Here is a 25,782-nt window from a genome sequence, read left to right as displayed (position 1 = left end):
TTGGCTAGTCCCGGGGCAAAGCCCTACCCCAGGCTTCAGGACTCTGGTTTGAAAGAGCGCTCAGGAGCCTCAACCCTGTTTATTAAAGTGATCAGAAGGTTCAATTAGACCGTCCGTACTTGGCAGCGGAAGCTCTGGAAATCTCGGGACAGGGCTGGGGAATGTCTGGGGCCTCACGGTGGGACGTCATCCCGAGACACGCTGGTCGAAGCCCCTCTGGCGGAGCTCATTGCCACTGTCCGCTGTGCCAGGAAGACTTTATTCTGCGCTTCCTGGGGTCAAGAGAGGTGAAGATGAGACACACCTTCTCTCCCCCATGGCACTTTCCATGTCCCCGAGGAGCCCTTCCCAGGGACTGGCCTGGCTCACCGTCTTTATCTGGCGTTTGAGCTCAGAGATGAGGCGTCCATAAGAGTTAGCTAGGGCCACGGTATACGCCATCAGGATGCTAAGGGAGAAAGGAATGGAAACATCTCCAGAAACTCTCTTAGATTATCTTCACCCTATGTCTCATTAAAAAACAGAGACTGGCACGCATGAGCCAGGCCCCAGGTTGAATCCCCAGCAACACAGAACAGCCACCACGGACACGCGTCCTGACCTATGTATTTAGGCAGGATGCAGTGGTGAACACCTGCAATTCCAGCTACTCGGGAGACACAAATAAAAAGGGCTGGGGATGGGGAGATGTAGCTTAGTTATAGAGCGCCCCTGTGTTCAATGCCAGTGCTGAAAAGAAGGGGCGGGGGAAGACTCCAAGACCCCCTCCTCCTTCAGATTCAGGAATTCAGTCTTCTAGACCCTCCTCTTTCTTAGGAGCAAGGACTCCAGGGTCCCACCCCTCCTCTCACGCCCAGGAGAGCAAGACCCTATTCTCCTCCTCTCAAGACCCAGGAATCTAGTACCGAGCCCCAACTCTTCCTCAGGACCAAGAAATCCAGGCCCCAACCCACCTCCCTCAGACTCAGGAATTCATACCCCTGTCCCTTCTTTCTAGGATATCTTGAGGACACAGGTAATGGGACCCCAGATCACATATTCAAACTTAGAAGTCTGTGTCCCCTCACCTGGAGATCAGCAGGAGAGGCACAGCAAAAGCCTGGGTCCCCAGAAAGAAGAGAAAATTCTGGGTGGTCTGAGGGAGGCTGTCAATGGATTCAGGGATCTGGGCCCAGATGGATGACTTATCCCGGAATGGACCGCATGCCTTAGAAGGTGGGATCCTGGAGGCAGAGACAGGCTGGGCACAATAGGACCAGACTCAGAACCCTGTGAGAGGGTAGAAGAAGGAGGCAGGAACCGCTCCCACTCACTGGAATATGCTGTAAAACACCGGGACAGCAGAGATGGCCAGACCCATGAGAAGGACCAGAGGGAAAAAGAAATTCGCGGTGGAGGCCCGGAAGGTGCGGGAGGCTGGAGAGCAGGTGAAGAAGAGGGTGACCTGGCAAAGAAGGTTGGAAAAGGGGTTCTGAGACCCAAGAGTCGCTCACTTATCCTTTTTTCCTACCCTAGAGTCCTGCCCCCCACCCCAGGCTGTACCAAGGAACCTGAATTCTAATGGCTGGGACCTAGATGGCGGGATGCCCTAGACCCCTTCTTCTGCCCTCCAGCGCTCTCTTCTCAGGACCTAGTAGTCAGAGCACCCGGCACCCTTGTCCAGCCTCCGGGGTGGTCCCAGTACTTGTTGGCTGGGTCCTTCTCACTCACCTTCTTCAGATAGAAGAGCAGCAGGAACTTGACCGTGTTGAGCAGGGGCAGTAAAGGGCAGAAAAAGCTCCCCACCCAGACCACCGTCTGGGCGTAGATAAGCCCCAGCACCTCGTCGGGCACCTCGAACTCCTGCGTCCCGGCGACTCGACCCAGCGCACCAGGACAGAAGCCACACACAAGCCTGCAGCGGGAGCGGGGCGAGGCGGTGAGAGACGTGCCGGCAGGTTTCCCCGCCTCCAAGGTCTCAGCCACCAATGGGAAAGGAGCGCGGGGCGGGGTCAGAGGGAAGGAACACCCCCCCCCCCCCCCCCCCCCGCCCCAGCACGAGGCGGCGGGGTCTAAGCACTAAGCCAGGGCCCCGGGTCCCCAGCGGCGGGGCGAGCAGGGAGTACTGCGCCTTGCGGGCGGGGCCTGCTCCCGGAGAGGCGGAGCCACGGCGAGGGGCGGGCTCTCACTTCCGAGGAAACCGGACGAGCAGCGTGACCGCCAGGCCGCTCAGAAAATCAAAGATGAGGAGTTTGTACATCTCCTGGCCCAGACGAGTCTCCCAGCACTGAAAAAGGAAAAAGCCGCGGCAGATAGCCAGGCTGTAGGGCGCTACCGGTGCATTCTCGGGGTCCTCCTTTTTCCCAAGCATGCACCCCTATAGAGCAACCCAAGCTCCTCCCGCCTCCCAACCGGGACGTCAGGTCCCCTTCACCCACTCCTCCTTTCCTCCAGGGATCCATGATTTTAAGCTTCATATCGACCCGCTTTCTGCCCCGGGAGCTTCTCACCGGAAGTTCCTTGTAATTATAGCCACAGGTCTTGCAGTCCTCAGCCTCGGCGTCGCCCCCGCAAGTGAGCTGATTCCAGAGGGAGAAGAGCAGGACCAGCAGGGATGCAAGGCGCAGAAACACAGTCCTGCAAGGCAAAGGAGGAGGAGGATTTTCCCCATGTCACAGATGAAGAAACTGAGGCTCAGTGTGATCCGATTTTGAATCCAGAACCCCTGGATCCTACATCCGTGGGATTTCCCCCGTCTCATTTGCAGAGCCAAACAACCTGACCGCTGCCATTCCACCACCCCCAGCCCATCCCAGGAGGCTGGAACCTGAGCAGGATAATAACGATCTGGCGGCTCCGAGTGTAGCCCTCCAGTGGGGCGATCAGCTTGAACACAAACGGCGGCACGAAGTTGACCACGGAGATGAAGATGGACGGAAGATAATTCACTACAAGATTTAGCAGTGGGGTCTGCTGGACAAGGGACATCTCCTGGGAAGGAGGACAAACCAAGCAAAGAGCCATGCCTAAGGGCCTCCCCCAGCCTCTTCTTCCCTCAGGGCCATTGAGTCCAGGGTCCAAACACCTCCTCCGCCCCTGTGCTCCTAAGATTCCAGGAATCCTAGACCTCGGTTCCCTCCCACAGCCCTCCATCCTTGGAAATGTAGGTTCCAGGACCCTGGGGCGCTCCTTCCCCAAGACCCTTGACACCTGTAGTTGCACGGTGTATCCTGTGGCCCAGAAGACACCGTAAAAGGCCGCGGCCAGGAGCGCCAACACCAGCAGGTTGAGCAGCGCGCGCACCAGCCACACCTTGGCTTGCTGGCCCAGTGTCCGAGCTGCAGCCTGGCGTTGCACCACTGCTTCCTCCAGTTCCACCTAAGGCCAGGAGAGACGTTCCCGTGGGCTCCATCTCCTCAGTTCTGGGGGCTGCCCAGAGCCCCTCCTCAAGTTGAACGGATGCACTCCTCACCTACCAGCTAAGGGTCTCTTGTTGTCCCCGTTCCACCCACTCCTGACCCTACATAGGACCATTCAGGCCCCCTCTCAAGACTCCCGCCCTGCACTTCCTGCCTGGAGCTCCAATCCTGCTTTACCAAGCCGCGCCCGCTCTGGCCAAGCCACCAGGCCACTTTGAACCCAGGTACCTCAAGGCCGGTCCTGTTCTGCTGGGTACTTGTTTCTGCACGGCTCAGCCTCAGGCAACCCTGTTGTCACACCATGCTCCTCAGCCCTGCCATACCCACGACCTCCCTCCTTAGAAGAATCTCCGACCCGCTTCTCTCCAAAAGCCCTATCACAGGGTTAGGCCCAGCGTCTTCTCAGCTCGGTCCCTTCGGTCCTTAGGGAGTTGTGGCCCCTGCCCTACCTCAAGCGCACCTGCAACTCATACAGAATGATGCCCTGGCGCAGCCGCACATTCTCGTCCCCACGGAGGCCAAAGTCCCAGGCTGAGAACACCTGGTGGCTGTAGCTGGTCAGAGCCCCGGATTCAGCCAACAAGGTCTGCTTCAGTCCCGACACCGAGCTGAAGAGGGGAGAGGAGACCCGCGAGACTGGGTGTGAGAACAGCCACGAGTGGGGGGTCCCAGGGCACCCCTCTAATGGGACAAATGGAACAGGAACTCTAAGGTCTTTGGCAAACTCCGCCTGATGGAGAAAGACTCAAAGAGGCGGAACACACATAGTCCTTGGAACCAAAGGCCACGAGGTGCAGAGAAACGTGGGGTACAGACAACTAAAAGTGACACAGAAGGAGAGAGTGAGTCCCAGAGAGCAGAGGAAGGGACCTGGGAAGGAGACAGAGGCCCAGAGAGGGTAGAGGTAAAGACCACAAGAGACAGAGGGCACAGAGGCCCAGGGAGGGGACAGAGAACCAGAGAAAGGGACAGAAACCACACCCAACCCCACATCCACCTTCACCCCGCTGGCCTCAGCCTCACCTTTCCCATGCACAGCCAGGAAGGCTGCACCGCTGAGAAGCCATTCTCTGGGTGTATTTTTTTTTAACCCAGGATTGAAACCAGGGGTGCCTAAACATGGAGCCACACCCACAGCCCTTTTTATATTTTGAGACAGTACTGCTAAATTGTTGAGGCTGGCATTGAACTTGTGATCCTCCTGCCTCAGTCTTCCAATTCACTGGAATTACAGGTGTGCACCACCAAACCCAGCTCATTTTGTTTTTCAGCTGGTTGGGACTTCCTTTTTTAGGCAAAAGAGATGCTGTTGGCTATTGAAAACCCATTATGTAACTTCTCCCCGCTCGTAAGATTCAGGCTGCTTCCTAGCATAACCAGCCAGGGTCCACAACTTCACCTACCTTTGAAACTCAAACCTCATCCATCTTCTTCCTCCTCCTCATACTGGCTTTTTATTTCCCGAGACAAACCCAAACATCTTTCCCACCACAGGGCCTTTGCACTGCAGTGTGCTTTGCCTGGAATGCTGGAGTCTTGGCTGTCCAGCTGGCTGGCTCCTTGTCTTTCCAGGGCCCATCTACAGGTTCCCCAGTCAGAGAAGCCTGTGCTGACAACTGCATCTAATGAGGGTCCCCTGCCATTCTCTATTACAGGGGTTAGCAGCCCCTGTGTCAAATCCCACTCAACACCTGTTTTTGTAAATATTGGAACAGCCACACCCAGTCATTTGCATGTCACCTATGGCTGCCCTCACAAACTATGATGGCCAAGATTAGTTGGGACTAGACTGCGTGACCCTCGAAGATGAAGATGCGTACTCGCTAATTTACAGAAGTCTGTTGGCTCCTGCTGTCACACCATGCAGCCTGTTTTTATACAGGGTCATTCCCCAACTCAAATTACTGATGTTTGCTCATTCCACATCTGTCCCACTCTTTATTTCCCCTCCCGGGCTGGGCTGTAAAGCATGCAAGGGATGGGGACCCTTGGGTGGCTCCCATGCCTGGCCACAGTGTCCAGCTTACAGGAGACACTCCATTTTTAAAAAAATGTTTATTCTTAAGTTTTAGGTGGACACAATATCTTTATTTTACATTTATGTGGTGCTAGGATCGACCCAGCGCCTTGTGCATGCCAGGTGCGCACTCCACCGCTGAGCACAACCCCAGCCCCTCCATTCTTTTTAAGTCCTTGATTTCCTTCTTGAACACACTCCTTTCCTTGGGGGTCTCCCTGTCCTGCCTGAATGCCAGAGTCCCAAGTGTGTACTCTAGTCCCAACCCACATATCCAACTGCATGCCTAACACTGGGTCTGAAAGGCACCTGGTGCTTGGGATGTGGCTCGGGGGTGTCGCCTGGCATCCATGAGGCCCTGGGTCCCATTCCCCCCACAATATCAAAATAAAAGGCACCTCAAAAATCACTGGGTCCGAAGCTACAGCTCCTGTACGGCCCGTCTATCTCAACCTCTACCCTGCCGTGTGTGGGTCAACAGGGAGTCCTTCTGGACTTTGATTTCAACCACACCCCTAATACAGTCAATCAGGAACCCCTGTAAATACATCCAGCATAACAAGATGAAAACCAGGCCACAGGGCGGTGTGACAGAAGGGCGTGGTTACAGGAGCACCCGCGCTCTGTCTCTCTTTCTTTCCCGGTGCTGGGGATTGAACCTGGAGGTTCTCTACCAAGAAGCTACGTCCTCAGCCCTTTTTAGTTATTTTATTGTGAGACAGAATCTTTTGCTTAAGGCTTCACTAAATTGCCGAGGCTGGCCTCAAACTTGTGATCCTCCTACCTAAGCCTCCTGAGCTGCTGGGATTACAGGTGTGTGCCATCAGCCAGCTCCTGATCTCTTTCTTGATACCAGTGGAAACTCAAACCCTTTCCTTGTGTACTTTTAAATACTTGTGGCATTTTTAAAGATTAAAACTAACTCCAAAACTGACCCCTTGTCACCACCCTGCTTCTCCCATCAGATGGTGGTCTGTGCCATCGCTTGTTACCTGGACTCTGGCAGTGACCTCCTAATGGACCTCCTCCCCTCACTCACTCCTCCTTCCCTCCCTCCCCTTCTCTCTCTCTGCCTCCTTCCCTCTCTTCCACAAGCCCACAGGGGGACACTTTCATTCCCTGGCTCAGGTCGGGATGGCCTTCTGTCCGAGGACCTGCCGGGCTGGTGCCTGCCTTGCTCTGGCCCTGGGTCCGCCTGGAAGATCTTCCCCCAGGTATCTGCCTGGCTGAAACTCTCGCTTCCTCAGCGTCATCCTCTCAACACTGTGTTCTCAACAATGCTTCCCTGACCCCCTGCAGTACAGCAGCCTGGCCCAGGCAGCACTGGGATGTCCCTCGCTCTGGCCCTGAGTAGCTTCCAGCAGCCTGTGCAAGTGACGCGCTCCTTACCTATCCCCCAAGTGCAACGTAAGTGCCACTGCGATGAGACTCTGTGTCTGTTTTCCTTAGTGATGTGTCCAAACATTTAGAACACTGCCTGGCACAGAGTATGAATGAGTGAAATCAGCCCTGTTTGTAGTCTATACAGCTCTATCCTAATCAGAAAGCACGAAATACACGTGCTTACTTAACCTCCTCCCTCCCCCTGGCCTCCAGCCTGCTGGGGCAAGGACCCGCCACCTCCTGTGTGTCCCTAGCCTATGTGCACAAGAAGCATCTTAAAACGGACTTCAACTCAGAAAGGAGCACAGAGCGAGAGCCAGGATATTTGAGGAGGGCATTGACCACCACCACTCACTCCCCTCCTGTCCAGGGTATCAGGATATGGGCAGAACTGACCGGTGCAGGATGAGCAGGAGGCAGATGAGGCCCATGGCAAAGACAGAGCACAGGTAGGTCACGGCCAGGTACTTGCGGGGCGGGTAGAACCCGTAGAAGAGAGGAGACCATTCTAGGTAACCCTGTGAGGGGCAGATCGGGGTCAAGGTGGAGGCAGGGCCCAGGAAGTAGGCAGCCAGGCCTTTGGGGCAGGGCTATAGATACAAGTCACAGGAACACCAGTGCTCGAAGGTGGGACCTACGGAGCCCAGCCACCTACCTCTCCAGAGAGCAGGTTGAAAAGCTGCGTGGGAAAGGAGACCAGGCCCTGGGTGTGGGGGCTATAGGAGCCGCAGGGCGAGGAGGTACCAGGGCCGGGAGGGCCGGGGGGAGCCCCTTCCAACCAGGTGGGCAGCAGCGTCATGCAGGCCTCGAGCACAGAGGCCAGCACGTTGAGCAGCAGCAGGAAGCGCAACAGGGAGAAGTAGGACTCGGTGCCCCCGCCAAACTGGCCTGCAGGGGGGCAGGGGCTCAGTTCCTCCTGCTCAGCTCAGGCCCAGAGGCCCAGCCCAGCCTCCCCCCTCAGACCTGGGGTGGGGCCCCAGCCCTCCCCCTCAGGCCCCACCGACCCCCGATCCTCTTCAGGGTCCAGGCCCAGGGCTGTAGGCCGCGCAAGCCTTCCTTCATCTTCTCCTTGGACCGAGGGAGCAGCCGTGCCCAGTGGGCAGTCCTCGGTCCAGAGCCCAAGGCCACTTGTTCCCTGGCCTGGCTCTTTCTGGAAGGGAAACAGACAGAGACGAGAACCAAGGGCGAGTCAGCACAGACTGGGAACACCCAAAGGTGCTGTGCTGTGCTGGCTCCCAGAAAACTCTGTGGCAAGGGGACAGAAGTGACCCGACCCACGCAGAGCAGGGAGACGGGAGGAGTCACGACGGGTGGCTCCTGAGGGACGCGTGTGCTTGTGTGGGAGCCACAGGGAAAGACAGGGGGCAGCTGCTGGGGGCAAGGAGCAGTCAGTGCCCGAGGAAGGGCTCAGGGAGAGCGGCTGTACCTGTGAGCCCTCCTGGCCTGCATGGGCCACGGCAACTCCCGGGACGGGCGAGGGTCCTGCAGCTCGCTTTGGCTGGCTTCTGCAGAGGCCTGCCTGCTCCTCTCTCCATCCTCATCCTCCTCTTCCAGTGTCCCCCAGGGCAGCATCCCAGGGCCACGGTACCGAAGGGTAGCAGCACTGGGGAGCTGGTGCAGCACAGCGGCCAAGGACTGGCCTGCGCAGGAGAGCAGAAGGCTGGGGGGACACAGGGGTCCAGGCCCAGCCTCCCCCCTCAGACCCAGGGTCCAGGCCCAGCCTCCCCCCTCAGACCCAGGGGTCCAGGCCCAGCCTCCCCCCTCAGACCCAGGGGTCCGGGCCCAGCCTCCCCCCTCAGACCCAGGGGTCCGGGCCCAGCCTCCCCCCTCAGACCCAGGGGTCCGGGCCCAGCCCCCTCCCTCAGACCCAGGGTCAGCCCCAGCCTCCTCCCTCAGACCCAGGGTCCAGGCCCAGCCTCCTCCCTCAGACCCAGGGTCCAGCCCCAGCCTCCTCCCTCAGACCCAGGGTCCAGGCCCAGCCTCCTCCCTCAGACCCAGGGTCCAGGCCCAGCCTCCTCCCTCAGACCCAGGGTCCAGGCCCAGCCTCCTCCCTCAGACCCAGGGTCCAGGCCCAGCCTCCTCCCTCAGGCCCAGGGTCCAGGCTTAACTTCCTTTTCCTTTACTTATGAGCTTGGAAACTTGTCCCCTCCTGAGGCACTGAGACTCTGGCCGTCCTCCCCCACGAGCCTGGGTCTCCTAACTCCTCCTCCTCATAACAAGGGATAGAATTCTCCAGTTCTCTTCTCCCCTCTTCTCTCTGCCCTGAAAACCAGGAAACCAGGGCCCCCACCTCCTGAGTCCCCCTGGCTTTGAGGCTGGTGGACCTGCACCCCCAGTTCTCCCACCTCCCCTGGCTTTCTGAGGGGCTGGCTGCTCCCCAGAGGAGCCCCAGGCGTCAGGGTCCCAGGTCCGGTTTTCCTCCATGGCGCCAAGCCTGCAGCGTTTCCGTCTCTACTGGCTCCCTGGGCGGGGACTGCCCAGGTAAGGGAGGGCCCTACGTCAGGGCCACGCCTGACCACCAGGTGGCCAGGAGGGACAGGGTGCAGTTCTCAGGAACTCCCAAGGCGACTGCTGTAGGCTCTGCTGGGAAATGAAGACCCTGTGGCTTTTGGAGCCGGGCAGTCACCAGAGTTGCCCTGGGAGGTGGAGCAGTGGCACTTCCTGTTGGCACTAGGTGTCCTAAGTGTCCCCAGGGGTTTACTGCCCACAGATACTCTCACAAACAGATGCCTGTGCCACACTTTATTGGGAAAGATTTACACACTCTGACCTGTTGTAGGCCAAGGGATGACAACAGGGTGGCAGGTGGGCCGGGCCCTGAGGTGGCCGCTGCGTGAGCAGAGTCCCCAGCAGGCCACCTGTGCTTCAGCCCCCCGCAGGAAATGGAAGGCTACATTCCTTTCCACCCTGAAGTACTGCTCTAAAGAGACACAGGAGGACTGAGACCCAGGAAGGGGCTTCCTCTCCCCAGAACCTGACCCTGAAACTCCTGCCCCACACCAAGGACCCAGCGGGAATCTATCAAAGAAGCCACATGGCCCCTGGCCTCGCCCTGTTTCTGGGGAAGCGCGGCTCTCTGAACACTTGCAGGCTGGAGCAGCAGCCAGGGCTGGAGACCGCCTCTGGACAGGGCCCTGACTTCAGGGTAGGGAGGAGGGGCCTGCTGCAGGCACAGGGAGCAGGGCAGCTCTGCTGCAGCGGGCGCAGGGTCATGGCTGGGAAAGAGGATCCTCTCCAGGCTCCTAGCCAACTGGGGGCTGTCCAGGAGGGGCGGCGCCGGCCTGGCCCACAGAGCTGGACACCACCACATTGGGGGTGCTGGCCGCTTACTCCTCCCGGAGCTTTTCTGGGGCAAGGCCAGAGGATTGGAGTGCTGCCTTTCGCCGGCTCGGGCTGCCCCCACCCAGAGCTAGCCCCAGCCCTAGGCAGGCCAGGGCCACGAAGTGGACGCAGAAGTAGATGGAGGACCAGTACCGGAGCGTGTCGCCCGTGGAGAGGAGCACAAAGCCCATGCACATGTAGTCATAGGCGCGCATCTTCAGGAACCAGTGCACCCAGTCCCAGGCCTTCTGGCCCCTGGGACTGAGCCGCCACCTCAGGGCCGACTCCAAGCGACCCTCTGCGGCCAGGCACAGCGGGATGGTCAGGAAGCTCAGGTAGTAGCCAGGATGCAGGCCATGCCAGTAGGCGCTCAGCAGCATGGTCCAGGCGCTCCTGGGGAACAGGCTGGAAGTCAGGCCCCGGGAGCCACAGCCTCAGTCCCACAGGACCCAGGGGGCCAACCCCAACCCCCTCCCTCAGACCCGTGGGTCCTGGTCCCCAGCTCCTGAAGGCAGAGGAGGCTATGGATTCTGTCTCCTTTGGGAATCCTGAAGCCCCACCTGCCCCATCCGCACCCAGTAACCCAGGCATATGCTGCCCTTTACCGTCTTTGGCTCACAGCCTTCCTCCCTCAGGGCCAAGGAGTCCCATTCCTTGGCAGGGTGCTGCTCCCAGTGAGCAGGTCCCTGGCCTGGCTTCAGCACACCTGGGAACCTGGTGATCCTTGCCCCACCCCACACCACAGGGACCTGGGCACGAGGCCCAGAAGGCACTGCCAGCGAGCCAAGGCCTCAGGTGGTGCTGGCGCACCTGAATGCCCGAGAGCTGCTGCCCAGCCCAGGAGACCCAGAGTCAGCCCCTGGACTGCCAGGGCCGTGTGTTCCCCTCTGACAGAACCTGCCTTCCTCAGGAAACCAGGAGTGTTTGGCTGTCCTCCATCTATATGTCCAACTCCCCCTTCCTCCAGGAGGCCAGGATCTCAGAAGCCTGTCCCTCCTCCCTCGGGACCCAGGAGTTTCCACTTCTGATCTGGGAACCCAGCTCACCCGCTCCTTTCTCTGAGGACCTAGAAGTGGAAGACTCCAGCCCCTTCTTGCTTTAGGGACTCAGGAGTGTAAACGCTGACCCATGAGGACTCAGACCTCCAGCCAGGATCCCCTTCTCCCTGGCAGACCCAGGGTTTGCCCGGCCGTGTGTGTAAGAAGACAGAGACAGAACCTGCCCAGTGTGCGGGGGGCCTGTGCTAAGAAGAGTCACCCCCCGACTCCAATTCCATCAGTGGCTTGCCATACCTGTGGCCTCAGGAGGGTCTTTCCTGCCTGTGGGCTTGTTCCTCTGACACACTAGATGTTTAAGGTACAAAGATCACCTAATGACAGAACAGCGGTCTGCCATCGGGCATGGGGGTGTGAGGCATCTCCTGCACTGTGGTGTTCAGGGGTGTCCCTGGTCCACCCCCACTCCAGGCTCCATCCCCAGCAACACCCACAGCATGCACCACACACTGCCACAGCCATGGCACAACCACCCCCCTCAGAACTGCTGGTCTGCAGAGGCAGCCCTGGGCTATAAGCATCACCTGCAACTGACCACACTCAACATTCACTCTTCTCTTAAGTGCCAGAATCCCATGACTAACTGCCTATCCAGTGACCCCAGCTGAACATCTGAGTCATCTCAAGGTCAATGACACCAAACCCAAGTCTTGTCTCTTCATCCCACCCACTGCTGCAACTTCTCCCTGTAGGGTGCTCCCCTTCTCAGGAAGGGCCCTTCTGGACCCTCAGGCACCCAAACTCATAACCTGGGAAACAGGTTTCATTTACTCTCTCCTCCTGCTGGACACGCGGTGTGCCCAAGCCTAGACTCCCCCTCGAGTCTACGTACTTCCTGGCCACTGACCCCCACGGAAGATCCCAGCTCTTTCACTGGCCCCACCTGGAGAGTCAAGGGCTTCGGATCAGCCTCGTTGCTCCCCTTCTGCTCCCTCCAAATGAGGCCCCAGTGGAGCTGTCCACTGATTTTTTTGTGATGCCGGGGATCAAACCAGGGCCTCGCTTGTGCTGGGGGTGGAGTAGACCTGGAACTCCCAAGTCTGACCACACCCAGGCAGGCGCCATCAGCACTTGCACCAGGAGAACACAGCACAGCGCATTCTAACCCCAGGAATCTCAGGGGAGGCGAGTGAGACTCAGGAGGTTACCCAGTATCCCTGAGCCTTAGTCCCTTCTCCTTAAGATGGAGATAGGAACTTTGATGACTAGAGATAATGTGCCTAGCAGTCTCAGGAAACACGGGGAGAGGGCTGGGGATGCAGCTCAGAAGCAGCGTGCTTGCCTGCCACGCAGGGGGCTCTGGGATCCAAGAGCACAAGAAGAAATATCAGAAAGACGGAACACAGTGACGGCTCTTACACGGCAAGCACCCCCGTGAGGCCTCACACTGCACCCCACTGACCGCTCAGCCTGTGATGGAGGTTAACAGGTTAACCCCACTTAACAGCCTAGGACACTGTGGCCAGCTGCTCCCTGGAGTCTTCTCAGTGATCTGCAGCGCCATGATGTGGCAAAGTCTGGCCCCTGAGCCTGCAGGACCCAGGCCACTGCTGCTATTCAATGAGGACCTCACGCCTGAGGAACTACAGCTCCATGAGCCTCAGGACAGGGGTTGTCTGGGAAGTCTCTGCACTGGCCCTGGCGCTGGGCAGGGCCCCTCACCTCAGGACGTAGGAGCGGGCAGGTGCGCTCTTGTAGATGTACTGCGCCAGCCACCACTGCACTGTCATGTTCCAGTACCGCATGCCATCCCGCACCCGCACGCAGAAATCTGTGCTGTAGCAGTCGATGTTGCGGATGGTCTCAAAATCATACTCCAGGGAAGCCGCCTTCTCCGGACTGGGGGTGGAGGGTGAGGGTGGGGACAGACATGCAGCTCAGCCAGGCCCCTCCGGGTGCCTGCTCCTGTCCCAGCCCCAGATGCTAAGGAGGGGATTCTGGACCAGCGATAGCCCTCTGGCTGTCAGACTTGCTACGACCACAGGGAAGGACAGCCCAGAGGGAGACTTCCAGAGAGCAGGGTGGACAGGGCAGTGTTCACCAACAGCAGGGTTCTCTTGGTAACCAAGAGGCCTACCACAGCCACCAAAAGCCTGAGCCACAAGTCCTTCAGCAACCAGGCTCAGTATGTTCAGAGAAGCTTCCAAATATGGTCCCTCCTGAAGTGTGGGGCAGTGTAGTTTCTAGGGAAGAATCCTAAAAGGTGGTTCAGGGTTGCTAGGGAGACATTCTAGGCCCTGTGACTCTGACTGATCCCTGTTGCTAGGGAAAAGGCATTCCTTAGCAACAAGGCCCAGGCTATTTAGAAAAGCTTCTAAACGGGGACTTTCTTCCTGGTCTCTGTAATTGTTCGAGAAGTGTCACCTCCAGAAATACAGTGGCTTCCGGGTCATTGGTACCAAGGATCCCATTTGAACCCTCAGTGGCTTGATGACGGGAACAGAGCTGCCTTAGAAGTGGGGCCTGGCAGATCTGGAAAAGCCTTCCTTCTGGCCTGTGCTCGGGGCACCTCCTCTCTAGCAGCTGCAGTCCACGGGTGGTTACCAGGGCAGTGGCAGTAAATGAACATGGGAGTGCCACGAAAGGGATGGTTGCTTGTGGGGCACAAACCCAGCAAGGGGTGGTTCATGATTTATACCAGAGGGCTGCTGCCAGCCCCAATCCCAAGAAGGCTGACCATGGATTCGAGGAGCAGAGGGCCATTCCCCGATGCCAGGGGTACCACTTCCCTATGGGGGCAGCACTTCCTTGGCAACAAGTTTCTGCCTCTATGACTCACCTAGCAACGGTGGTGCTGGGGGCAGGGGCAGCACCACTAGCAACAGGGCCAATCCACAGTTATGGGGTGGGAGCTCGGCTGCGGCAGGAGGAAGGCCCCAGAGGTTGTTGGGAATGGTATGTCCTCAGCAGGACAGTACAGTCAGGGATTCTAGATCCTTAGAAAACAGGGCAACTGAACTGCTATGTGATGACATCCCACGGGAAGGTGATGGCTGCTAGTAACACAGGGCAGTTTGGGTGGCAGGTTCTGTAGCCACAAAAGCAAGCCTTCTGGCCTGAAGGGGCTAACAGTTCTAGGGATCCTGCTTCCCCAGCAACAGGGGATGACCTGCCCCTACCAAAGGATGGCATCCTCAGTAACCAGGATTGGTAAGGTTCTTGGGGTGACATGTCCCTGGCAACACAAGGATGCATGTGGTTGCTAAGAGAGCGTCTTCCTTCTCCTAGCAACGGAGAGCAATTCACCATAGTGAGGGTGGCAAGCACTTGCAACAAGGGGCAATCCACAGGTACCAGGAACACAGTTCCCTACCAACAGGGAAGGCAGCTGGGTTGCCAGGGGTGACACACCTACACACAAGTGGTGGCCCTGCCCCTGCTCCCCGCTCTCCTCCCTGCTAGGGGCAGGGCCAGCCCTTGGTGGTGGGGCCTGCTGGGTCTTGGGAAGCCTCCCTCCCGCTGCCTGACCTGCTGGGGGGTGGGCATTGGAGGGTGGGGCCGCCCCCGGCCCGGGCTTTGGCGGCCACGGGGTAAGCCCCGAAGCCCGCGGCAATGCAGCCGCACTCGGCGGCAATCCAGGCCACGTAGAAGCGCATGCGGAAGGCGAAGAAGACGGGGATCATGTAGAAGAGGCGGGCGGGCAGCGGGCGGGCGTAGAAGGCGTCCTCACGCACGGCCTCCAGCGGGAAGAGGTGGGAGGACAGCAGGAAGAGCAGGCCAAACAGCGGGGCCGGCCAGGCGCGGCGCAGCAGTGGCCGCAGGCTGGGCACGGCCTCCGGGAAGGGCTGCTCCAGCCAGTCCAGGTAGGTGCGGTAGCGGAAGAACGGGCCTGTGGAGGTGGGGAGGGCAGCGGTCAGACGCTCGTGCTGTGTGCGGCTGGCGAGGGGAAGAGCTCAAGTCTGGAGGAGGCTGACAGGGTGAGACGGGGACAAGCAGCAGAGACAGGAGGACCGGGGACCCAGAGAAAGAAGGAGGGACAGATCAGAGTGGAACAAAGATCCTGGGAATGAGACAGAGGAGGGCAGGACTTCAAGATGGGGTGATCTCCATATCAGTGAGTCACAGAAAGTAAAGCAATGGCCAAAATAAACTGGGGGTTGGGGGGGGGGGGTTGGCAGGGGCTCCCCAGGCAAGGCAGGCAGGGAGAGCATGGATTCACCCGGAGCTCCAGGAAACCACTGTAGCCCCTCCAACAGGACAGGGGCTGCCCAGCACCCCACAAGCTCCCTCTGGCTGCTGAGCAGGCTGGGTGTGTAGAGGGGCAGTAAAGGAAAGTGGAGACAGTCGTGGCTCTTCATATGTGACGGTGGCAGCCTCGGAAGCAGCAGTGGGACTAACAGAAAGGACAGGTGTGGAAAACCTTGTGTGTTCACAGAAGATCACGTGTTATGATTCCATTTACAAGAAATGTCCAGAACAGGCACATCTATAGAAACAGAGGTCAGTTAGTAGCATGCGGAAATGGATGGATGGGGGGCGAGGAAACTGTTCTTCAGTGGTGGCAGTGCACAACTCCATGGCTGCACCAACAGCCTGTGAGTTGTGTGCTTCAAGTGGGTGAACGTGTGAACAACAGCTCACTAACCCTAAACTGGGAAAACATTCTTAAGAAACGCTTTCTGAAACTGAAAATGGCTCTAAGCTCTGAATACGTGTCCCCTGAATGCAGGAAACATCAGGGGTGATCAATCCCAACTGATCAGGAGACTGAGGCAGGAGGCTGGCAAGTCTGATGCCTTTCCAGGCAATTTAGCAAAATACATTCTCAAAAAAAGAAACATGAGGTTTCAAGAGGCCTAACCCCTTGATCTCTGTTAGCTCAATAAATCATAGGAGGAAAGTAGGGAATCCTGCAGGCTCAGAACCATTAGCATCTACCTATAAGAGCTCTGGTCTTATGTGAGAGTCAGTCACAGATGGAGCCACAGAAGAGACAATAAACTCTGGGTGGAGAGAGGAACATCGGGTGACCGCGGTGGACAAGCAAATGTGCAGGGTAGGCCCACTCACCTGTCATGATTCCCACATAGCAGTAGCTGTAGCTGAGTGTCTCCATCAAGGAGGGCACATCGGGTAGCAGCCCCAGGGTGGGCCCCTTGCTGAAGCCGGAGGCCATTTCCTTCCTCTGGGCCAGGTGCAGGTCCTGGACCTCACTGGCCAGACTCACCAGCTGGGGAAAGGGAACAAGCAGCTGAGCTCTCCTCACATCCATTTCCCTTAAGCTGCCACTCTCAGCAGCAAGGTAGGCTGGGGGGTTACAGTGGGCTGAGGTCCCCGCCACCAGCAGCTCTGTGCATGAGAGGTGGGAAACACCTCCAGTTGGCAGTGATCCCCACGGCTCCATCTTGGGCCTCCTCTTCTTTCTCTATGGTTCATTTGAATCCATGCTTTAAGTATGCTAATGACACCCAAATTCAGCCCCTACCCTGGACCTCTCCGGTAATTTGCCTATTGCCATTTACACTTGGATGTCTCCTAGGCATCTCAAATTTAACACCTCCAAAGTGAAACACGCTACTACTTGATTCCCAGGGTTTCAAAGGCCTGAGGTAGGGCGTGGTAGTCTTGCTTTTGTCCACTTGCCCAGGTGGTTAAGAGTCAGAATGGCTATCCCAGTTTTGTGCCCTTGGGCCAGGTACCTCCTCCCCAGAGCTGGAATCCCTCCTTTGCAACACGGCTTGCTACAGAGACTCTGCTGGCAAAGCACGCTGGACAGGCTCACTCCAAGTGCCAAATCGCTCCTCCTGCTGATGCACTTGGGCCATTTCCTTACCTCAGAACAGTGGAGAAGTGAAGAACTGCTGGGGCGTATGTGAAAGGGAACCCTATCCCTAGGGAGAGGTAAAGTCCTACTCTCGGGGTTTGGATGAAATAAAATCCCACCCCCCACCCCCACTGGCATGGATGGGAGGAGGAGGTGAAGCAAGGGAGGTTAAATGGCCCGTAAGGAAGCTGGAGGGAGAATGCAGCCCCAAGTCTGACCTTCAGTGTCAACAGCAGCTGGACGGCATTGGTGAAGGGCGTGGGAGTGGGCAGGCCCAGCAGGCTGAGGGCTCGGAAGAACAGGAGATAGGAGAAGGTCCAGGCGAGAGCCAGGGCATGGCAGGAGCTGGAGCAAGGAGAAGCCAGTGTGGGCAGGGACCTGGGCCTCTGTCTTCCTCTTGCCAGAGTCTATCCACATATCCTCCCCCACCTTTCCCTACTGGGACGAAAAAGGAGAGGACAGAGAGAGGACTGGACAATGGGATGCAGGGATGGAAGAGGCAACATGTGGAACTGCACAGTCTCGGAGAAGAATGAAGAAGGGTTGAGAGAATCTGCAGGGTGAAGACCTTCAGTCCTCCATTTTTTCTTCATCACCAAGATCCAGAGCTCAAGATGAGGAAGAAGGGGGGTGGCTATGCATGACTATGAGTGGTGGCATGTCCAGCCATAACATGGACATAAAGAACTATGGCAAACACACAGGGACAAGGTGCAGGACAAGATAAAAGGGGAAAAAGATGAGACAAATGACAGAGAAACAAGAGATAAAGAGGAGAAATCCAGAGCTGGAGGCAGAAGCTGAGAAAGACCCAAAGAGGAAACAAGTGGCTTCCTCCACACCCCCACTCTCCCTGCCCTCCCTCCCCCAGTTCTCACCAGGGCTGGGCCTGAATGAGGGCCCAGGTCCCAAGGATGGTGATCAAAGAATGCAAAGTATGGGGACCACAGGTGAACAAGGTGAGTCCCAGGCCCACAGCTGCTGCCCCCCATCTCTTCAGCCCAGGCCCTGCAGAGAAAAGGGACAGCATAAGCCTGGAACCTTCCAGGGGGTCCCCCTCCCGTCCCCCTTATTTTACACTGGGGAGGGAACCTGACTCACCAGCTTTCTTAAAGAGGAAGCCGATAGGGATGGAGATAAGAAGAACTACCAGATAAGTCCATTCTTCTGGTGACATGATCTGGGGGAGGGATAGAGGGCAAGGGCTTGTGGTGAGAGCCCAGGCCTTCAGCTCTTCTTAGGGAATCCAGGAAACCAGGCCTGTGCTACTCCTCCTCCTAGGATCCAGGAATCCAGCCCCCACCCCTCTCCTTGGCCAACGCAGAAATCAAACCTATTCCCCACCCCCATTTAGGACTCAGACATAAAAGACATCCCTTCTCTGAGAACACAGACGCAGCTCCCCTTCCATACTCCTTCTCTTTCAGAGCCTGTACATGCAGACCCCCCATCCCCTCCTTGGAGGACCCGGGAACCCTCTAGACTGTTTTCCAGATCCCCCAGCTACTCCCCCTTCGAGGACCCAAGAACCCCGACCTCTCCGCCGACAGCACCCAGAGAAGCTCGGGCCTCCAGCCCTCCACCTCTTCTGGATCTCGGACCTCTCCTCCAGAGCAGACCCTGCAGGTCTTCAGGCCCGTCCGCAGCTGGGCTGAGCCGAGCCCGTCCCAGGCGCTCGGGTAGAGCTACAGGCGGTTACGCCACAGCGCCCGGCGCACTCCAGCGCGGTTCCCACACCTCACCACTAGCCAACCCGCAGCGTCCCCACCCGGTCCCCCCCAGCCTAGCCCACCTGAAATGCCCGCGGGGCTGCAGGCGACCGAGCAGTGCCAGCCCGCGTCCGCCGCCACGCCTCCCCGCACAGCAAGCCCCCGCGCCGCCTGCTCCAGCTGGGCCGGCCGGGCCTCACGGTCCAGGCCTGGGGCGCGCGGCAGCCGGGCGCTGGACAGGCTGGGTAGAGAGGAAACTGGGAGCACCAGGCAGAAGCAGCCAACCTGACGGACCGGCTAGACCCGAGCGCCGAGCACCAGTACGTGAATGGGCAGGACCACTGGCTCGGAGAAGAGGGGCCAGGAGCTTGGAGCCGGGAGGAGCCAGCGCGGGGCCCGGGTGGGCGGGGTCAGGAGCTCGGAGTTCCGGAGGAGGCGGGGCCTCTGCCTCGGATTTCTTCGGGAGCTTGAGCCCACCGTTTGGAGGCGGGGCCACAGCCTCGGCTTACATCGGAGATAGTCGAATACGTGAGCAGCGTTCGGATGTAGGCGGGCTACACGCTTTGACTTACTTCAGAGCTTGCCAAGCACTTAAGTCACTGTTCCAACATAGGCGGGCCTCAAAGGCCACCGGATGTGGGAGGGGCCATAGACACGGCTTACTTGGGAAACCGTGGGGGCAAAGGATCTGCTCCGATGTGGGCGGGGTCACACGCCTAGGCACCCTTCAAGTACCTAAGTTCCCACGCAGGCAGGGCTATAAGCCTTGGTTTACTTGGAGAAAATAGGTATAAGCGAAGTGGCACCTCTTTTTGTCACAGAAAAGTCTTAACTGGGTTCTCCAGAAATCTTCACCATGGCTGATTTTAGGACTGTCAGCAAAAGAGTCTCTGCAAAAGAGGCCAATGTAGATAAACTTCCTATTTTCGAGTCGTCCTGTTTACTTGGCCACTGGCCGAGAAGATATCAGCAGTCCAGGTGCTGCACACCCCTTACTAGTTTTTCACAAACATATGCAGTATAGTAGTTTGTAGAAATGTACAAATAAGGCCGCTGGGCTTCACAGAGATGTCTACATTTTTAGGATAAGAGGAGTTACCAACTGGGCTCCATGGTAACAGCTGGCAGGGGGAGGAAAGAAAGGGGAGATGAAGCTCTCCCCTTCTCAGGTGTGGTCCTTGGAGGGTTAACTTGCCCAGAACAGTGAAAGAAAAAGCTGCTTTTATGTGAACTTCTGCAGACTGTGAACTTCTGAGCCCCTCCCCTTACATGCTGGGTGTAAAACTCTGAAACTACATGAACTCCTGGTTCAGGGTAATGATTGATTATAGCAAAAGCTGTGCCCTCTGAACCTGGCTGCAGCCAAATAAAACTGTTTGCTGCTGTCTTCAGTGCCTTGCCTCATTTGTCCCTACAACATAAGTAACCTTGGTTTAATTACAGGCGGAGCCAACAGCTTCCCAGAGCATTGAGCCTCCTTTAAGGTAAGAAGGCGGGGCCATAGGCAGTATGAAAGAGGAGATGAATCCCCTCACTTAGAAAGGGGCGGGGTGAAAGCGGCCCAAGGGGGGCGGGCCTCAGAGGACCTGTGTGCCTAGGGGGCGGAGCCAGGGTAAAGAGCCCCAAGATCGAATCTTGCAGAATACCAGGGGTCCCAGGAGGCACGCTGAGGGCTGGACCGAGGTGCTGAGGAGGCGCGGCCACAGTTCTCACTGGGCCGCCCCCAGGCTTCCCGCTCCGCTGACGTGGCGTGATGACGAAAGTGACGCAGACAGTCGGCGTGTTAGGGGCTGGAGGAAGCCCTGCGCGGCGCACTACGTAGGGGCTAGCTCCGCCTCGGCCAAGTTGGTGTTTACGAGGACATTAGCTGGTTCTGTCGCAGGACAGTGGGACACTCTCAGAGAAAGCAAGCCGCTGACTGAGCGCTCTCAAGTGGGGTGAGCCCGCCCAGCGGAGCCAACGGCGGGCGCCCAGGGGGCGGGACCTGAGGCTGCAGGGTTCGGCCGTAGGGCGGGAACTCTCCGAAGTGGGGCGCGTGGCGGCTGGGGGTGGAGCCACGGGCTGTGGGATTGACGGGAGCCTCCGAGGCCCGAACGCGGCCCGCCTGCGCCGGGAAGGCGCGGGGCTGTGGAGTCGGTCCGGCCGAGAACACCCGAACGCCGAACATCTTGCGTTCGGGAGCGGGTGGGGTTCGATCCCGTGGAGTCTGAGTGGGAGCGAGCGGGCCGCAAAGCCAAACCGGGGTGGCTCGGGAGGGGAGGAGCCGAGGTCCCTGCGCCGGGAGAAGGTGTGGCCTGCGCGGCCCCCTGACAACGGGAGGTTGCGACGCCTGACGCCCGCTCCGCGAGGGGGCGGTGCCAGAGTCACCCTGCGGCCTGTTTCTTCGTGGCGCGAGGCGCGATGGCAGACGCAGTAGCGTTGGCTGAGCGGGCGCCACCGGGAGCCCAAGGGCCGGGTGGAGCCCCGGTGGCTGCCCTGGGGTCCGCTGCTGTCAGCGGCGCTGGGCGTGGCCTGGAGGCGGCTTAGCGGGTCCTGAGCCGGGGCACCCTTCCCGGCCCCGGGCGGGCCCCGCGGCCGCACGGTGACCGCGCTCCCGCCCCGCAGGAGGATGCTGGTGGTGGAGGTGGAGAACGGCCGCTCCCTGGTGTGGGGCGCCGAGGCGGTGCAGGCGCTGCGGGAGCGCCTGGGAGTCGGGGGCCGCACGGTGGGCGCCCTGCCCCGCGGGCCGCGCCAGAACTCGCGCCTGGGCCTCCCGCTGCTGCTCATGCCCGAAGAGGCGCGGCTCCTGGCCGAGATCGGCGCCGTGACCCTGGTCAGCGTCCCGCGCCCCGACCCCGCTCGCCACGGCCTCGTAAGTGTTGGCGCCTGGCTGCGGGGTGCCTGGGAACCCCGTTCTGGGGAGGCGGTTGGGAGAGTGCAGGGAGCGGGAATCCCGGCTGCCTGAGGTGGCCGGGGCTTGGCCTGGGTCCGCGGCTTCCAGCTCCGCTTACCTCGCAGGCTCTGGCATCCTTCAAACGCCAGCAAGAGCAGAGCTTCCAGGAGCAAAGTGCCTTGGCAGCCGAGGCCCGTGAGACCCGGCGTCAGGAGCTGCTGGAGAAGATTTCAGAGGGGCAGGCTGCCAAGAAGCAGAAGCTGGAACAGAATTCGGGGTCCTGCGAGAGCCAGCAGGCCCCCGGGAGCCAGGTTGCTGAAGGGAAGGAGACTGGAGATAGCCAGGCTTCGGGGGAGCAGGAGGAAGCAGGCAGGTTTGGAGTCCAGGGACCAAGGAAGGGGTAGAGGGAGCTTCTGGGAATTTGGGCTGGGTCTCTCTGGGAGTGGGAGCACTTTGCCCTTGGATTCACAAAACTTCTCTACACCTCTCCAGTTTCCTCCTCTCCCCAGCCAGGGCTTTCTGATGGGGTAGACCCCCTGCCCAGATCTGCCCTGCTGGTCCAGCTGGCCACTGCCAGGCCTCGACCTGTTAAGGCTAAGCCTCTGGACTGGCGCGTCCAGTCCAAAGACTGGCCCCATGCTGGCCGTCCTGCTCATGAGTTGCGCTACAGGATCTACAAAGACTTGTGGGAGAGAGGCTTCTTCCTAAGTGCTGCTGGCAAGTTCGGGGGTGACTTCCTCGTCTATCCTGGTGAGCCTGGGTTGGGAGCGCCGATGGCTTGCTTTTCCTCACAATCTCAATGTATTTTGCATTTTTACTTTTTGTCTCTCCTTGTCTTAGCCTCTGAAACCCCCAGGACAGAGAGCTCTTGGGAGTTCCCGTAGAAGAGTTTCGTTACAAGGCCCTGGGTTCTAATCCTCAGTGCGCGCACACACACACACACACACACACACACACACAAGAACAGTTTCGTGACTTATTAATTACTTCCTATAACCCAGGGGAGTCACTCAGAAATATTTAGAAATATGCACAAAACACCTAAGAATATTCATTCTGAGGGGCTGAGGCTGTAGCTCAATGGCAGAGCACTTGTCTAGCATATGTGAGCCACTGGGTTCAATCCTTAGTACCACATAAAAATAAATGAATAAAATAAAGGCATGCTGTCCATCTACAACTACAAAAAAATTAAAAAGAGTATTCATTGCAAGATTATTCATCATATTGAAGAATTTAAAAAACAGCCCCCAAAATTAATAGTTACACATAACAGGTGGTTGTCAGAGGGACGCAGCATTAGTTATCAGAGACTGATGTAGGTCCACGTATGCTTATGACCAGCAGTTGTTGTAGACAAGTGTTTGTGGTAAGTTGTGTCGGCACATACATATCACTTAAATAACCTTGAAAACTGTGGCTCTCTCTGGGTGCATGTCTTAAATACAGTATACCACATAGGCAGTGTGTCCTTGTCCCTAAGTGACCTGAGGTTTGAATCCCTTACATGTTTATAGACTTGTTTCTAAACATTTCTGAGGTTAAAAGATGATAAGCCTCCAGAAAAACAGTTTTGGGGTTAACATCTTAAGCATTTCGATGCTCCTTTCTCAGCTGGTTAAGGTATCATGACAGCCCGAAGGGTGCCTGGCTTCTGGCTAGGTTCTTGTTGAAACCAGCTGACCACTGGGCTTTAAATTTTAGAGATGCAAGGCCAGTCCCCTTGGGTGGATAGCCTTCCCTTGTAGATTTGTGGTGTCTGTCATGTGCTCTTCTGTGGAGTGCCCCATTCAAATTCCTATTCTATTTTCTCAGAGTCACCTAATCTAGGGGAACTATAGCCTGAGGTCAAATCTGGCCCACCATTTTTGAAACTAAAGCATTTTTTTAGTATTTTTTAGTTGTGAATGTACCTTTGTTTTGTTTTTATTTGAGCTGCTGAGAATCAAACCCAGCGCCTCACGCATGCCAGACAAGTGCTCTACCTTGTAACTCTTAAATTTTCTTGTTAGGATTTTGTGACACTAGGGATTGAACCCAGGGTCTTCCACATGCTAGGCTAGTATTCTGCCATGAGCTGCATCACCAGCCCCCTTTTAAAAATTATTTTGGGACAGGATCTTGCTAAATTGCCAAGGCTGGTCTTGGACTTGTAGTCTTCCTGCTGCAGCCTCCCAAGTAGCTGGATGACAAAGCCGCTGGCCCACTTGTTGGCTCACGGGCAGCCATGCTGCTGCTATTGCAATGGCAGAGTTGCACGTGTGAATACAGCCCATTAAACTAGCTCTTGGGAAAATTGTGTGGATCTCCTATGCCAGTGTATGTGTGTTAACTGGAGATTGAACCCAGGGGTGCTGTACCAGAGTTATAACTGCAGCCCTTTTTATTTTATGCCATTTATTTATTGCTCCATCCTACTGTAAAATCCTTTAGCTGACTGGAGTCACTTCTCAGAAATTATTGGTATGGTCTTTTTGAGTTCCTCATGGCTTTGACTGACTGGTCCTGGTTCTCAGGCCACACCATGACATATTCAATCACTGTTTTTTTTTTTTTTTTTAACATAGGATGCTGCTGTACACAGTGCGATAACTTGCTCCTCTCCTTCTTGTCTCCCTCAGAGTCAGTGACCATTTTCCACATTGTCTGTCATTGGGCGGGGATGGGGGATGGGAAAGTAACTGGGATTACAGGCCTGGTTAAAGTTTTTGTTTGTTTTTAATTGTGAGATTATCAATATTTGCTTTTAGTGTGCAAATGTAAAGGTATTGGAAGGCCAGAATATACTTTACAATTAAGTATGTGTCATCATGTTTGCTTAAGTGGATATCATATATTTCTTCAGTACCTCAATTTTTTTTTTTTTTATTTTTAGTTGTACACGTTTATTTATTTTTATATGGTGTTGAGGTTCGAACCCAGGGCCTCGTGCATGCTAGGTGAGCGCTCTACCGCTGAGCCACAACCCCAGCCCCAGTACCTCAATTTTTAAAAAATGTTTTATTTAGAAACTCACAGAACTACATATTAACCATTTTTTTTACTTTCCTTATACTTGCCAAGTTTCTGTCTAGTGCTTGGATAGCATTTACCCTCAACTTGCTGCATAAAATGAACCTTGGTCACAATAAAAATAAGACATAATTCATTCCAAACCCTTCAGTGCTCTTCAAACCCCATGACTGCTTCCTGTGTTGGGGTAGAGTGATAGGAGCCAGGTGGTGGAGATAACCAACATGGAATGCTCAGGGTCTTTCAATCGTAACAGCTGTGTGTTGTTTCATGGATATACCTCAAGTCTGTGGTTTGTTTCCACTGGTTAGTAATTTCAGGTAATGACAAACTGATCATCTTGCTAGGTTTATTTCAGTGCCACTGTACTTATAAGAAAAAAATTTTAGAAGTGAAATAGTTGGGTCCAAGAGTATGTGTTTCAGGTACTTGTAGGGAGTGCTGACGTGATTCCATGTCTGTTCCAATGTGTCCTCACTCTCTGCCATTGGAACTGCTATGTGCCTGTCTCTCTCCTGCAGGTGACCCACTCCGTTTCCATGCCCACTACATTGCCCAGTGCTGGGCCCCTGATGACCCCATCCCACTCCAGGATCTGGTCTCTGCCGGCCGCCTTGGAACCAGTGTCAGAAAGACCCTCCTGCTGTGTTCTCCACACCGAAATGGTGTGGTGGCCTACACCTCCCTGCAGTGGGCCAGCCTGCAGTGAGCACCAGAGACCCAGGGGTGTGGCTGACAGCTGCAGGAACCTCCTGGGCCTCCCCCCCATGGAGGCTCATGCTCTCTCTATGGTTAGTCTCTGATCCCAGGGTTTTGAACATTAATCCTTTTTTTTTGGTTCTTCCTGTTTCAAGCACTTGTTGGCTGTGTCGTTTTGTAGTTACCCATGTCTGAACTGTGAGCTTCTTGAGAGTGACTGTGTTGGGTGGATCTGTTTTCTACAGTGCCTAGGCCCCAGCAGATTTCAATAAACTTGTTGAATAAAAGTTTTTTTTTTTTGAGAGAGAATCTTTTTCATAGATGGACAACACAATAACACAATGCCTTTTTATTTTTTTATTATGTGGTGCTGAGAATCGAACCCGGGCGTGCTAAGTGAGCGCTCTACCGCTGAGCCACAATCCCAGCTCAAGAGTCAAGTTTTTGATGAGCATTCTTAGAGGTGTGGGTACATTCAGCTGCATGTGCAGATGGGAGAAAGGAGGGAAATGACTTGCCAGGGACTTGTGGCTAGCAGGCTGCTGGGCTGGG

At 56.7% G+C, this 25,782-nt stretch overlaps 3 protein-coding genes across 7 annotated transcripts; 1 reads left to right on the top strand and 2 right to left on the bottom strand.

The window, feature by feature from the left end:
• Positions 1 to 60: 60 nt before the first annotated feature.
• On the bottom strand, positions 61 to 9,435 carry Tmc4 (transmembrane channel like 4). The gene is made up of 15 exons (XM_027921516.3): positions 9,144 to 9,435; positions 8,225 to 8,438; positions 7,803 to 7,948; positions 7,454 to 7,686; positions 7,195 to 7,316; positions 3,859 to 4,006; positions 3,190 to 3,357; positions 2,807 to 2,970; positions 2,490 to 2,616; positions 2,169 to 2,266; positions 1,711 to 1,894; positions 1,314 to 1,444; positions 1,068 to 1,223; positions 370 to 448; positions 61 to 272 (listed from the first exon to the last, which is right to left on the bottom strand). Exons 1-15 carry the CDS (start codon positions 9,220 to 9,222, stop codon positions 174 to 176), a joined length of 2,148 nt encoding a protein of 715 aa, XP_027777317.2. The 5' UTR covers positions 9,223 to 9,435; the 3' UTR covers positions 61 to 173.
• Positions 9,436 to 9,525: 90 nt separating this feature from the next.
• Positions 9,526 to 19,206, bottom strand: Mboat7 (membrane bound acylglycerophosphatidylinositol O-acyltransferase MBOAT7). Of its 4 annotated transcripts, none has more exons than XM_027921518.3 (8): positions 18,731 to 19,190; positions 18,040 to 18,118; positions 17,817 to 17,946; positions 17,157 to 17,283; positions 16,185 to 16,344; positions 14,643 to 15,003; positions 12,837 to 13,013; positions 9,526 to 10,512 (listed from the first exon to the last, which is right to left on the bottom strand). In XM_027921518.3, exons 2-8 carry the CDS (start codon positions 18,113 to 18,115, stop codon positions 10,125 to 10,127), a joined length of 1,419 nt encoding a protein of 472 aa, XP_027777319.2. In that variant the 5' UTR covers positions 18,116 to 18,118; positions 18,731 to 19,190; the 3' UTR covers positions 9,526 to 10,124. The 4 variants fall into 4 exon arrangements, with proteins under 4 accessions (XP_027777319.2, XP_027777321.2, XP_027777322.2 ...); XM_027921520.3 differs by having other exon boundaries at positions 18,933 to 19,190; XM_027921521.3 differs by having other exon boundaries at positions 18,942 to 19,190.
• Positions 19,207 to 20,394: 1,188 nt separating this feature from the next.
• Positions 20,395 to 25,332, top strand: Tsen34 (tRNA splicing endonuclease subunit 34). 2 transcript variants are annotated; one of them, XM_027921526.3, is made up of 5 exons: positions 20,395 to 20,584; positions 21,252 to 21,498; positions 21,645 to 21,888; positions 22,012 to 22,269; positions 25,053 to 25,332. In XM_027921526.3, the coding sequence occupies exons 2-5, from the start codon at positions 21,256 to 21,258 to the stop codon at positions 25,238 to 25,240; spliced, it is 933 nt and encodes a 310-aa protein (XP_027777327.1). In that variant the 5' UTR covers positions 20,395 to 20,584; positions 21,252 to 21,255; the 3' UTR covers positions 25,241 to 25,332. The 2 variants fall into 2 exon arrangements, with proteins under 2 accessions (XP_027777327.1, XP_027777328.1); XM_027921527.2 differs by lacking the exon at positions 20,395 to 20,584 and adding an exon at positions 20,696 to 20,831.
• The last annotated feature ends 450 nt before the right edge of the window (positions 25,333 to 25,782 follow it).

Source organism: Marmota flaviventris, chromosome 18 (assembly GCF_047511675.1).
Source record: "Marmota flaviventris isolate mMarFla1 chromosome 18, mMarFla1.hap1, whole genome shotgun sequence".
NCBI classification, from domain to species: domain Eukaryota; kingdom Metazoa; phylum Chordata; class Mammalia; order Rodentia; family Sciuridae; genus Marmota; species Marmota flaviventris.
Note: the sequence above shows the minus strand (reverse complement) of the source record. Positions and strands in the feature narration are given on the sequence as shown.

Coding starts and splice junctions, on each gene's coding strand:
- Tmc4 (XM_027921516.3), bottom strand. CDS start 9,222: ATGGAGGAAAACCGGACCTGGGACCCTGACGCCTGGGGCTCCTCTGGG. Junction 2,617..2,806: donor ATCGTTATTATCCTGCTCAG/GTTCCAGCCTCC, acceptor TTTGCCTTGCAG/GACTGTGTTTCTGCGCCTTG. Junction 273..369: donor TCAAACGCCAGATAAAGACG/GTGAGCCAGGCC, acceptor TCTTGACCCCAG/GAAGCGCAGAATAAAGTCTT.
- Mboat7 (XM_027921518.3), bottom strand. CDS start 18,115: ATGTCACCAGAAGAATGGACTTATCTGGTAGTTCTTCTTATCTCCATC. Junction 17,947..18,039: donor CTTCCTCTTTAAGAAAGCTG/GTGAGTCAGGTT, acceptor TTTTCTCTGCAG/GGCCTGGGCTGAAGAGATGG. Junction 10,513..12,836: donor GCCCGCTCCTACGTCCTGAG/GTGAGGGGCCCT, acceptor CCTGTTCCCCAG/GAGCGCCTGGACCATGCTGC.
- Tsen34 (XM_027921526.3), top strand. CDS start 21,256: ATGCTGGTGGTGGAGGTGGAGAACGGCCGCTCCCTGGTGTGGGGCGCC. Junction 21,499..21,644: donor ACCCCGCTCGCCACGGCCTC/GTAAGTGTTGGC, acceptor CTTACCTCGCAG/GCTCTGGCATCCTTCAAACG. Junction 22,270..25,052: donor TGACTTCCTCGTCTATCCTG/GTGAGCCTGGGT, acceptor TCTCTCCTGCAG/GTGACCCACTCCGTTTCCAT.